The sequence below is a fragment of the Nematolebias whitei genome, chromosome 19, assembly GCF_014905685.2.
Source record: "Nematolebias whitei isolate Nwh7 chromosome 19, NemWhi1, whole genome shotgun sequence".
Taxonomy (NCBI): Eukaryota; Metazoa; Chordata; class Actinopteri; order Cyprinodontiformes; family Rivulidae; genus Nematolebias; species Nematolebias whitei.
The window spans coordinates 34,389,407-34,401,651 of record NC_056516.1 but is presented as its reverse complement, the minus strand read 5'-3'; the positions used below and the strand labels follow the sequence as shown (position 1 = coordinate 34,401,651).

At 38.2% G+C, this 12,245-nt stretch overlaps 2 protein-coding genes across 2 annotated transcripts in view; one reads left to right on the top strand and one right to left on the bottom strand.

Annotated features, from left to right (window-relative positions):
• The first annotated feature begins 185 nt into the window (after window positions 1–185).
• rps18 (ribosomal protein S18) lies at window positions 186–3,529 on the top strand. Its single transcript, XM_037693526.1, has 6 exons — window positions 186–252; window positions 845–943; window positions 1,095–1,181; window positions 2,540–2,641; window positions 2,756–2,847; window positions 3,410–3,529. The coding sequence occupies exons 1-6, from the start codon at window positions 250–252 to the stop codon at window positions 3,483–3,485; spliced, it is 459 nt and encodes a 152-aa protein (XP_037549454.1). The 5' UTR covers window positions 186–249; the 3' UTR covers window positions 3,486–3,529.
• A 974-nt stretch (window positions 3,530–4,503) lies between these two features.
• Window positions 4,504–12,245, bottom strand: part of LOC119426109 (E3 ubiquitin-protein ligase RING2-A) — an 8,980-nt gene continuing 1,238 nt past the window's right edge. The window contains exons 2-7 of the mRNA XM_037693668.1: window positions 10,025–10,128; window positions 8,052–8,212; window positions 7,653–7,868; window positions 6,244–6,564; window positions 5,651–5,903; window positions 4,504–4,935 (exon numbers count right to left, since the gene is read on the bottom strand). Coding sequence (XP_037549596.1) covers window positions 4,774–4,935; window positions 5,651–5,903; window positions 6,244–6,564; window positions 7,653–7,868; window positions 8,052–8,212; window positions 10,025–10,102 — 1,191 coding nt within the window. The 5' untranslated portion in view covers window positions 10,103–10,128 and the 3' untranslated portion in view covers window positions 4,504–4,773. The remainder of the gene's footprint in view (window positions 4,936–5,650; window positions 5,904–6,243; window positions 6,565–7,652; window positions 7,869–8,051; window positions 8,213–10,024; window positions 10,129–12,245) is intronic.

The following is a 12,245-nucleotide window of genomic DNA, read 5'->3' as shown; positions in this document are numbered from 1 at the left end:
TCTTGAATTTGACCAACAAAACAACGCACTAATGTTATTTAATTTGTGTGAAATAAATCTACGGGATGAAAAAAATAATAAAACGATTTGCAACGCAACTCAATTTTGTCATATATTTACATATTTTTTGAACCAATTTTATTTTTCTTGCCGGACACATTAAAATGAAGGACCAACTTCCGTTTGCAACCGGACCAAAATCTCGCGAGAACGTAGCCGCTTCCTCTTTGCACGGAACCTGCTTCCAAGATGGTGAGTACGAGTTTTACTAACCAGAAATTATTTTACAATCTACAGTCATCCTGCTTTAAACGTGTTTGTTTGTTATTTTTGAGGACATGATAAATTGCGTCCGGCTAATGTACATTGAAATATGTTAAAATGATTTTGCGATAAGGATTAATTATGACATTTTAACGTCAACGCTAGTAAGCTGTTGAAGCCTAGTTTCAAGTTAATGTCGCTAACGCTCATGCCATTTATAATTTTATGTTTATTACAAAAACATAAATACATACAGGGTGGATCTGTTAAAGCTGCTGTATTTTCTACATCTATTCACTCCGTTACACTTCAATATTGTGTACGTGTATTCAAAGCTAAAGGCGCCGGCTAACAATGCTAACGGAAGCTAAAACCTATTTTAGCTATAACAAAAAGTCTAATTTCTTTAATAGCCTTTAAAGTCTGACATTATAATGTTGTCTGTGGTGCTGCGTGTGTAAATATTCAGTTTGTATGCTTATTTAGTAAAATAGTGGTCAGGACAGCATGTATTTCTGCAAATGCTTTCATGGTTTTAGCCTTTGGCCATTCTTGATGGTGTTTATTCTGATGTTTACAGTCTCTGGTCATCCCTGAGAAGTTCCAGCACATTCTTCGTGTTCTCAACACGAACATCGATGGCAGGAGGAAGATCGCTTTCGCCATCACTGCCATTAAGGTACATGTATTGGCATTCAGATTGTTGTGATGGTTTAACTTTAAAGAAGCCTGTTTAAAGTCACTAATATAGATTTGGCCCAAATAAAGGGTGGTTCATTTTAATCTTGTGCTGCTTTTGCCTTTAGTAAACCATGCTGTCTGATTCATAGGGTGTTGGCAGACGTTACGCTCATGTCGTCCTGAGGAAGGCTGACATTGACCTCAACAAGAGAGCTGGAGAGCTGACTGAGGAGGAGGTAAGGACTAGGAAAGCTGCAATATAATGTCTTAGTTGCTATTTTTTGTCCGAATCAATCGGTTGGATGAAAGGCAGTATGATAGTACTTGATCGTGACGTTAATGTAGGTTATAAAGTGAACTGTATTGGTGCTGTGATTGTTTGTGACAAAGTGACTTCACTCACAAACAAGAATGGGTTGTTTACAGTTTTGTTGTAAAATGGAAGTTGCTTTTTTTGCAGTAACGTTTACAATACACTGCTTAGGTGCTTGGCTAACATAGGTGACCAGGTTGCAGCACCAGTACATTTTAGGTACTGTAGTGGTTTGTTGCCTTAGAGCCATGGATTTATGTGCTGAAAGTGGAATGATCACAAGAACGCTTAAACTTTCTGCTGCAGTTAAAATGATCTGTGTAGCGTCTAGCTTTCCTAAGTAGTAATTGAGATGGTTTTCTTGCACATCACAACAGAGCTGTTTTTTTAGTTTTACAAGTGGAAAAACTTTACCAAGAAGATTCTCCATAGTTGTAAAATAATTAGACACATTGTGTTTTAAAACATTAAAATCTTATGTTGTACATTTTCAATTGGCTTGTAAATAAACGATGTATATAATATATGCGTGTTTTGTTAGTCGACGCTTCAACAAACAAAAAACGTCCAATACTGTAAGTTTAAAAAGAGGGAGCTGAGATGGGGTAGATGTAGGGAAGCTGACTTGGGACCAGAAAATTGTGGTTTGACTCCATCATTCCCACGTCGTGGTGTTTCTGAGCAAGACGCCTAATCCCTAATTGTCCCCGGGCGCTTGCATAGCTGCCCACTGCTCCACCTGGGTGTATCACGTGATGGTTAATGCAGAAAACTAATTTCGCCATTATATGGGAACTAACAATGATGACAATCTCAGACTTCCCTTAATGTCAAAACAAAATGCTCAGGTTTGTTGGACTTTTTTTTTTTTGGGGGGGGGGGGGGGGCATATTTTGTCATTTCATTACAAAATATGTTCAGCAGAAAAACAAGGATGGAAGCTTTGATTGGTAAAATATTTCTAACTTGAGATTGTAAGATTCTAATCTTGTTGGTGGAAAAAACAAGAACTAGCAGTTTTGTCTGAGCTAGAAAGCTTTTTTTTTTTTTTTTTTTTTTTTTTTTTCTAAAAGGACAAAATGAACTGAGTGAAAGGTTTAATAGTTGTTGGTCCTTAAAGAGAAGTTGGGCTAGATGTTTTTCGCTTTCTCTAATGCTCAAAGGGAATGTGAACCGGCATTTTGAGAAATAAGCAGTTTTTCCTCGACGGTCTATTTTTGTGTGCACGCGGAGGTTTTCTCACCGAAGCGTCACATTTTACTGACTCTTTACTTTTTCCAGGTTGAGCGGGTGGTGACCATCATGCAGAACCCTCGCCAGTACAAAATCCCAGACTGGTTCCTCAACAGGCAAAAGGATGTAAAGGATGGCAAATACAGCCAGGTAAGAGACGGTAACACTAATGAAGTTATCCTCCAATCCTCAGTCATTTTTACTCCCAAATCACAGCAGGCTCTGTTGAATGACGAATGTTTCCATCGTTGATTTGTCGTTCAGGTCCTCGCTAACAATCTGGATAACAAGCTGAGAGAAGATCTGGAGAGGCTGAAAAAGATCAGGGCTCACCGTGGTCTTAGACACTTCTGGGGGTAAGATCTGATGATGTCTTAGGTTTGAAAAGAGTTTGTCCTGTTTAAAAAACAAAAGGACAAACGTCAGCTCTGGGTCACTAGTAGCAGCACTCCCAGTCACACAGATCTGGCGTGTTGGTACTGATACATAAAATGATTGTCTCTGACAGCTCAGATCGAACTGTTTCAATGAAAAGCTTAATCTTTAAAAGGATTTTAAGTTGAGCTTGATACAAAAAGATGTCTAAAAACTTGAAGGATGAACAGAGGAGATGGTGCAGAGAGCCCGTCCTGGGAAAAACTTGAATTGCTGATGAGTTTGAATTTATTTATGCACCTTACTCGATGCATGCAGTTCACGTAAAGCTGACTGGACAATGAAGCTGTTTATCATAAGTTCTTAAAGCAGAGCTTTTTCTAAATGTAAAAATTAATGCTTTGCATTGTGTGCAAGGAGGTGCTGCATTAAAAATACTTCTTTTGATAATTTCTGAAAAAGCATTTTAAATACCTGGCAGCATTATGTTCAAGTTAAAATTATAAATTTGTAAAAAAAAAATGTTTGTTTTTCTTCCCCCAGTCTGCGTGTGCGTGGTCAGCACACAAAGACCACCGGTCGTCGTGGTCGCACTGTTGGTGTGTCCAAGAAGAAGTAAACCCACCTCCCCGTGTTCCAATAAAACCAGTTCATAAAAAATTACTTCCTGTGTTGTGTTTTAATTAAAGGGACAATTAAGAAATGTGAATTGATTTTTTTTTTTTAACTAGCAAAGTAAAAAAAAAATATATAGCAGGAGTGTATGAAAGGTAGAAGTATACAAATATTACCAGCATTTATTAAAAATCGGTTTATTTAGATTAAGGTACATTTTCATAAAGTACTAATATTGCATTCTTATACACATTCCCTAGACTGAAAGAAATAAAATGGTAGCAGGGAATATATAAAGTGCAAAAGAACAGAAGCTAAGAGCTGAAACTGATTAAACCTTTAAGGCTTATGGCTTTTTCTTTTTTTAAGCAAAAATTCATGCAAGTTTAGAAAAGTATGTTAATGGGGAAAAATCATTTAGCAATAATTTCACTTAACATTTCCAACTATATTGCTAGGAAAATAAACAATGCATCTACATTTAAAATGAATGGAAAAACTGCACTAGCCTTTTTTTTTTTTTTTTTTTAAATGCTGAAAATTTCCTTTGCATCTGGTGTCAAAGAAAAATTTCTTATTTACAGAAAAAAAAATCTTAACACGTCTGCTCTGTAATATAAATTGTACATCTAAACTCGTATCAAGTGATTTTTATGTTACTGTCCCAAAAATAAGCCTGAGAACTCTTGAGTCTGCACAATTCATTATATTCAGCAAGATCAAATCACACGAAGCACAAAAGTTTCTCAAATGGTGCATAAAAACTCCTGAAGTTGCGGCAAAAGAGCAAAATAAACTTGAAAGGTCAAAATACTTTTTTTTTTTTTTTTTTTCTAGTAAAGGATATAATCACAAATGCATTAGAATCAAAATGAAATATGGAAAACACCCATAAAACATGATACAAAGGAGTTGAGCATTTTAGTTGGAACTAAAACCTCGTGTCAAGTCAAGTCATCTTTATTTGTAGAGCACAATTTAAAACAGATAAACTGTTATCAAAGTGCTTGGACGAGGCATCTCTAAAAATCAGAAAATACAACAAAGTCTTGAAATAAAGTCATAATTTTTATTTTATGAAGTATACCACCTTTCAGTCATGGGTATTTGTTTTATCCACTCCTAATAAATTCTTTTAATTCAGAACAAATGTCTCCACAAAAAAAGCACAAAGTATAATTTAATGTTACAGTTAATAACAAACAGGCTGATGCTGTTCTTGCTGCAGCTGAGACAATGAGTATAAATAGTTGAGGTGGATTGGAGAGAAGCAGTTTGTAGCCCCCCCCTCCTCATCCCTCCTGTTGGGGAGGCAGCTGCTGCTGCTGTGGCAGCTGCTGCGCTGCTTGAGGTTGCTGCTGGTCTTTGGTGGGAGCGTAGTAGAGCTCCAAAGGCTTCCGGACCTTCCAGTATTTCTCGTTGACCAACTCCAGAGTCAGAGAACCATTGAGGGTCTGAGAGCAGAGATGGGGTAGACAAAGTTGGCTAAATAAATAAACATGTTTGTAGAAATCAAAATAATTATCGCTTTAGTGGGTCAAGTTCCCAGTTACAATTAAACCGTTGTAACAGACTGGTTTGGGGATCGGTTACATTGTTAAATAAATGGTAGCTAAAGGTAATACCGTAGATGAATGAATGAGATGGAACCAAGAAAAAACAGTTTACAAACGTTTAAACTTTTCAAATACTTCCAATTCTTATGGTAAATGTACTAGTAAACTCTTTTCTATGTAATCAAGTTACTCAAAGCACTTTACAACAGAATCTGTGCCACATTTACCTCCACACACATTCGCACCGCACTGTACTACAACTACAAAAATAATCTGAATCTAGAGACTAATCGGTGCTTTAGATCACATTCATACACCGATGGGACACAGAGACATTAAGGGGTTCAGTGTCTTGGCCAGGGACACATCATGTGACTACTGGTGGAATCAAACCCCCAACTCTCCCACTGGAGGACGACTGTTAACCGTTCATCCATTGCTGCCTCTTATCTAAAGGTAACAGGTACAAGTTGTGCTAAAGTGCTTTCATATCAACTTGTTTTTACTTTTTATATCTATTTGTTTAAGATTGTAATTTATTTTTATGAAAAACAATTTGTTTATCCAAAGCGGATTATTTAAATACAGATGATTAAAAAGTAAAAGTACTCACTGAGAACTGTCCTCCCCTCGTTGTGATGTAGATGGTGTATTGTTTCTCACTAATGTTACTCAGACTGGCCCCCTCGCTCCTCGACGCTCCTCCGGTCTCACCCCCTCCCTCTGCTCCTCCCTGTCCCCCCATTTCCTCGTCTCGTCCTCTATCCTCGGCGTCTCCGTCAGTCCGTCTGTCCTCGAGAGCGATGCGTAGCGCGAGGTATTTGGACAGGTGGTCCACCGTGGCGTTGGCCGTTGTCTTCACGTATCTGCGTAAAAATACAAATTTTAACAGACCGGGAAAGTCACGTTTAGTCGCCAATTTATTTCAAGATGTAATTGTTTATTTTATTGGACCATTTGGGATGGTAGACAAAAACAGATTAATTCATCACTTTAAGAACTATCTGTAAAAGGAAAAAAAGGACGATGTTCTCCTATAATTTGGCCGTTTCATTAAGTTTTCTGGACACTGGAATTGTGCTTCACCGTTTTCACTCCAAGTACGTCAGTCTGGACGTTGAGACATTTAATTTATAACGAGTCTGTAACAAAATCAACAGGTGCTAAACTTTCTGATAGAAAATAGTCCTTTAAAAAGTGATCTACCTGGTCTGGTTGTAGTCCTGAGCATGGACCAGCTGAGGGTGGGGTCTGAACACCAGCTCGATCTCGGAGGCCGGCCTCTCCTTGTTGCGTCTCAAAGGGGGAGTTGGGCTCCCGCTGTCCGCCTCGGGGCCCGAGCCGTCGTCGGAGGCTCGCTGCCGCTTGCGGCTCGGCCCAGCCTCTGGGGGCGTTTGACCGCTGGGGTGGGGCGTGTTGGACGGGGCTGAGTCATGGGACAGGTGTGAGCGGGAGTCGCCATTATCCTCGCCACCGCTGAAGGTGGTGTTGTCACTTTCTTGAGTGGGTTTTTTCACCCGGTGGTTCCTGCAGGGAGAACGTAAAGACACACAGGAGACCTATTTTAAAGAACATCTTTTATTTTCCTAACACGAAGCTTACTGTAACTAATGAAGAGCAGGTTTGGTCTCTGCTTCTTATATTGTACAAGAAGGATGAACGTTTGCAGTGGACTGAAAAACATTGCATTTTAATTATGGCACAACAAAAACACTAGTGGGCACCAGAACACTGATGTGCCTCACGTGAGTGACACAAAACTAAATGTAGATCAATAACTTTAATTTTAAATGACAGTGTCCAACAATTATTATTATTATTTTTTAATCTTAGTTCCTAATAAACCTATAAACTCAATCATTAATCAAAAAGAAACAACATAATTATGAGCTGTTAACTATTAGAATATTAAAGGGATAATTGGTTTTGTTTATCCGTTTATATTCACCCCGCTTTCAATTTTGATAATTTATTAAAATCAGGACAAATAATCTAAACTTGCACTGTCATAAAAATATATAATTTTAATAAGAATATTTTTCTCCCTGGATTAATAGAACTTTATCTGTTGCTACACTGGGTTATTTAGAATTAGAATATAAGATTTCTTTAAAAAAAAAAAAAAATAAGGCAATTTTGCGGTTTAATTTAAAAGACAAGTAAAAACCTGTGGATTTCATTTAATATGCAGCTCATTTAGTGAAGTCAGTAAATAATAAGGGGTAACTTCAATGGACTTATTATTGGAAAAGGGATTTTAAATTACTTATGTAAATAACGTATTTTTCAGACTATAAGTTGCACTTAAAATCCTTTAGTTTTCTCAAAAATCAACAATGAGCCTTATAATCCAGTGCACCTTATGCATTAAATGTGGTTGTGCTTACTGACCTGGAACTGCTTTGATGTGGTGCACGGCGCTCAAAAATCTGTCAAAATGTTTTAGTTTCGCTTAATGCGCCTTATAGTCCGAAAAATACGGTATATATTAAAATTACTGGCCAAGGCCAGTGTTTAAAATATCCCAAATGGCACTTTATTTAATTTACTAGTCACAAGTAGTCAAAGCTACAAAGGGATGGTGTTGTCATGCACATCTCCACAACCTCTCGGACCTGTAGCGGGCCTGCTGGCGGAGCCCCTCCTCGATGCTGGAGCTCAGAGCTTCCTTGTTGTGCAACCTGTTGAGACGCTCCAGGACGCTGCGCTGATGAGCCTCGTACTCGTCACGACTCGGGTAGATCTTAGAGATGAGCGCGTCGAAGTTCGAGTCTCTGCGCAGCGAACGTCTGGAGACCAACTTCTTCCTGCAGGTGGGGCATTCTTTGTTCCTGGGGGTGGGGGCACAGTGAAGAATCAGACTTTTAAATACTGTATGTAGTAACGGTAAAGATATAAACAAAAAGTGATAGTAGATAGTTATTTTTTACACGAGATTTCTATAACAAAGCGTTTAATAAAAACGTAGGGGCTAACTGGCATGATCCATGAAATGAAAGATGCAGCGCGTTTACCCGGAGCGCAGCGCGGTGACGATGCAGTCAGAACAAAAGCGGTGCAGACACTCTTTGGTTGTCATCGTGTTCTTCAGCATGTCTAGACAGATGGGACACATCAGCTCGCTGTGCAGCGAGCGAGGAGACACCGCCACCTCAGTCCCGTCTACGATGGCCTCCTGGACACAAGAAATTATCCGACATGTGACAATTAAAGATTTTGTTTTTGGTAGCAGCTATTTTTTTTTTTTTTTTTAATGGCAGGCAGTTTTCTAAATAATATTACACTGTTTGGAAATGTTATTCACTTAGTTATAACTCTAACCCTGAATTAATTAGGGATTAGAGGTTTTGCAAACCTATTTTTGGCCTGTTAGAAAAGTTTTTTATTTTATTGTATTACCATTAATCCCCAATGGGAAATTAAATCTCTGCATTTTTCCCATTACACATGTGAAGCAGAGGGCTGCCATCTGTGGGGTACGGGCCTTGCTCATGGGCCCAGAGCGGTGCAAATGAGGGTGGAGGCAGGTGTTTCACCTTTTCCACCCATATTTTTTTTATGTTGGTGTATTATGAAATTCTTTATCAAAAGGGCTCGTGAAACGGTCGGCACATATTCAGACAAATGGAAAAAATGAAAGACTGAAGCTGTTACTGCTAGGATAAATTAGTGTCCTTTATTATCCTGCCACAGAAAAACAGCCAAGCAAAAAACAAACATGTACACTCTTAACACACAGATTGATATGAAATAACTTCTCACCGTGACACTGGCCGGGAAGTCGTTTTCGACCCAGGTAAAGGAGAATCACATCAAAATGGCGTATGGCACCAGCGCGCGTCTGATCCATCACAGGACTTCCCAAGATTAAGTTGCCTGTCACACTTCCTTTATACCTTCCCTGACCGGATCGCGTGAGAGCATTCAAAACAAGTTTGATGGTTACCAGAACAACGGATGAGGAGCTGGTGATTTATTACAAATAAGGAGCACGGTGACCTCACGGCGGGCCAAGACCTTGAAGTTAGCAATACTCCTTAAACTTCCTAAAGAGGAAATACGCACTCCTCCATCCCTCTGCAAACCATCAAAGAATGTCCCAAATATTAACAAAGGCAACATAAATCATTCCCCCCTTTGTCTCTGTGACATGTTAAACAAAGTACAATCCCTAATATGTGAATAACACGTTGTATAAGTGTGTTTAAATAAGTGTAATATAGGTCTAGATTGACATAAAAGCATTAAAATAATAATCTCTATATCAGTTGGCCGTCCGGGAGTTGACTGGCGACCCTCCGATCACAGGCCCACCCTCTCTAACCTCTGCGCCACCACTCCCCCTTCTTGTGCTTTTATCACCGAGTCATGATGGTTATTTAAATTCTCTTCACAGTTCTGAAAATGTTCAACAGTTTTAAGATTGAACATAAAAAAATAATAAAAACAGGATAAACAACTCCAAACTTTACACCGTGATGTAAAGTTACTTCATGTTGTGTTACATCATTGATTATGCAAAGCTAGGCTACGCTACCTTAGATAAATAATGTTACTAACTGGATTTTTATGTATATGGATGTTTCTGTTCAGTGCCCTGAGATGATTTCTGTTGTGACTTGGTGCTTTATTAATAAACTGAATTGATGTTGGGTCCTATTTTTTTTGTTTATTTTTTAAAATTTAATCGTTTGAAGCTATTTAAAAAAAAATCTTTGCCAATGTGTAAATAATCAGTAGTTTTCTTTCTGACGGTTTCAGCTTGTGTCACAATCTTTGCCACGACTGTTTAAAACAAACCCCATTTCTAACTTGAAGGCCGAAGTTTGAAAAATTCAACCCAGTAAGACCAGAAAATAATTCTGCACGTTTTTCTTTTCAGACCTGGAGTAGCTCTTAGTAGCCTTTACTTTTCAAACATGACGCAATGCTCGCATGGTTTCAGGTTTGTCATTTGAGTTTTTAGGAGATTTTGTTTGGAACTTACCTGTGGGCTCCTGTGCAGCTCGTAGAGACTCAGCTCCCAGGTCTTACTGGGAGTCTGGATATTTACCGGAGCTGCCATGGCTGCTGCTTCCTACAAACACTGCACTGAAAAAGACAAATAGCAGTAGGACACAATTTAATATGCATGGTTACAATATGTTTAACAAACATCCAATTATGAAGTCGTGTTCAATTTTGCACTGTACAATTTTGAACGACAGCAAAGTTTACAAAGTTATTATTAATATTCCTCCTGTAAGAAGTATGAAAAAAAATCCTACTTAATGCATTCTAAAGTAATTTATAGAGATAATGTGGTATTTGAATGTTGCCATGTCAGAACCATTAGGTTTTGATACAACTTTATTTATAAAGCACTTTAAAAACAACACTGTCGGCCAAAGTGCTGTAACATACAAAACTATAAAATCAACTGAAACCGTAAAAGTAACGACCTGTCAAAATCATAAAAACAGCAAACGGTAAAAGCAATAAAACAAACAATTTAAAAACAGTAAAACCAACATTTTAAGCCGAGTTAAAAGCCAAAGAGAAAAAAAAAAGTGTTTTCAAAGATTTAAAAACATGAAGTGACTCAGTTTGTCTGACGTGTAAAGATAACTCGTTCCACAGTACAGCGACTAAGAACGCTCGGCCACCTCTTCAGCCTCCTGTTAGACTTTGGAACGATCAGCAGCAGCTGATCTGCTGATCTGAGAGAGCGTGAGGGAATGTACGGCTGGAGCAGGTCGGACAGAGACTGTGGGGCGAGACCATGAAGACATTTGAAAGCAAATAAAAGAACATTCAAATTAATCCGGAAACAAACTGGGAGCCAGTGTAGTGACTCTAAAACAGGGTGATGTGCTCTTGTTTTCTGGTACCAGTTAAAAGGCGGGCAGCAGCATTCTGAACCAGCTGAAGTCGAGTCAGTAGTGACTGGCTCAGACCGACATTACTGTAGTCCAGACGAGTTGTAATGAAAGCAACATCTCAAAATGATGTGAGAGAAATGGTTTGACCGTGGCCAGTTGTCTCAAATGATAAAAGCTGGACTGGATCACCAATTGCATCTAGTTTAAAACCATCGTCCAGCCTCACACCCCAGTTAGTTGTTGAATCAGATGTTGTGTTAAAGGACACAGATCAGCATGGACTTTGGAACCATCGCTTAAAACGAGACCTCAGTCTTTTCCTCATTAAAATGTAAAAAGTTATGTGACATCCATGCTCTGACTTCTGCCGTACGATTGACGCAGTATACAATCATTTTAGAGTGAATGTAAAAAAAACACATTGTGTGTTTGAGTTGTGACAAATCACCACACTCACAGGTGGAGGACAAATAAGCAATACACAATTTATTATATAGTTTTTTCAAATTATTTATTGCCCCGTGTTCATTCAACCTTTATTTATACAAGTTTGCTCCCTTTGAGCCTTGAGGACTCATTTACAACAGAGACCTGCGTGTATCTCAGGATTGTGCGCACGTGGGTGTGTGTGCGTCGGTTTTGGGGGTGGGCGTGAGCGAGATGAACGTGTATGTGGGTGGCTGCTTTTTCATTATAGTTTTTATTAAATCCCAGTGAGAAATGTCTAATTTTATCTTGATTTACGCAAAGCTAAAATTACAATAAAGGTTGATTTGATTCAAAACCTGAATAAATCGTATGGTTATGATGAAGGCACCTTTTATTGTTGTAGTATTTTCAAGAAGGTATGAGCAATGTTTAATCACAAATTTAAACTTTAAAATACTGTACTGCATAAATTATCTCAACCTGGAGACAGCTCCGAGCCTGACTGATATATTGTTTGATATCAGTCTAATATTATCGATATACAGTATTATCGATATACAGTATTAACGATATACAGTATTATCAATATACGGTATTATCGATATACAGTATTAACGATATACAGTATTATCGATATACAGCATTATCGATATACGGTATTATCGATATACGGTATTATCGATATACGGTATTAACAATATGCGGTATTAACGATATACGGTATTAACGATATGCGGTATTAACGATATGCGGTGTTATCGATATACAGCATTAACGATATGCAGTATTAACGATATGCAATATTATCGATATACATCATTATCGATATACAGTATTATCGATATACAGTATTAATGATATGCGGTATTAACGATATGCGGTATTAACGATATGCGGTATTAACGATATGCGGTATTA

Bases quoted from the DNA above. Each gene is read 5' to 3' on its own strand.
- rps18 (XM_037693526.1), top strand. The intron at 944-1,094 runs GTACATGTATTG...TCTGATTCATAG, and splicing joins TCGCCATCACTGCCATTAAG to GGTGTTGGCAGACGTTACGC. The intron at 1,182-2,539 runs GTAAGGACTAGG...TACTTTTTCCAG, and splicing joins GAGAGCTGACTGAGGAGGAG to GTTGAGCGGGTGGTGACCAT.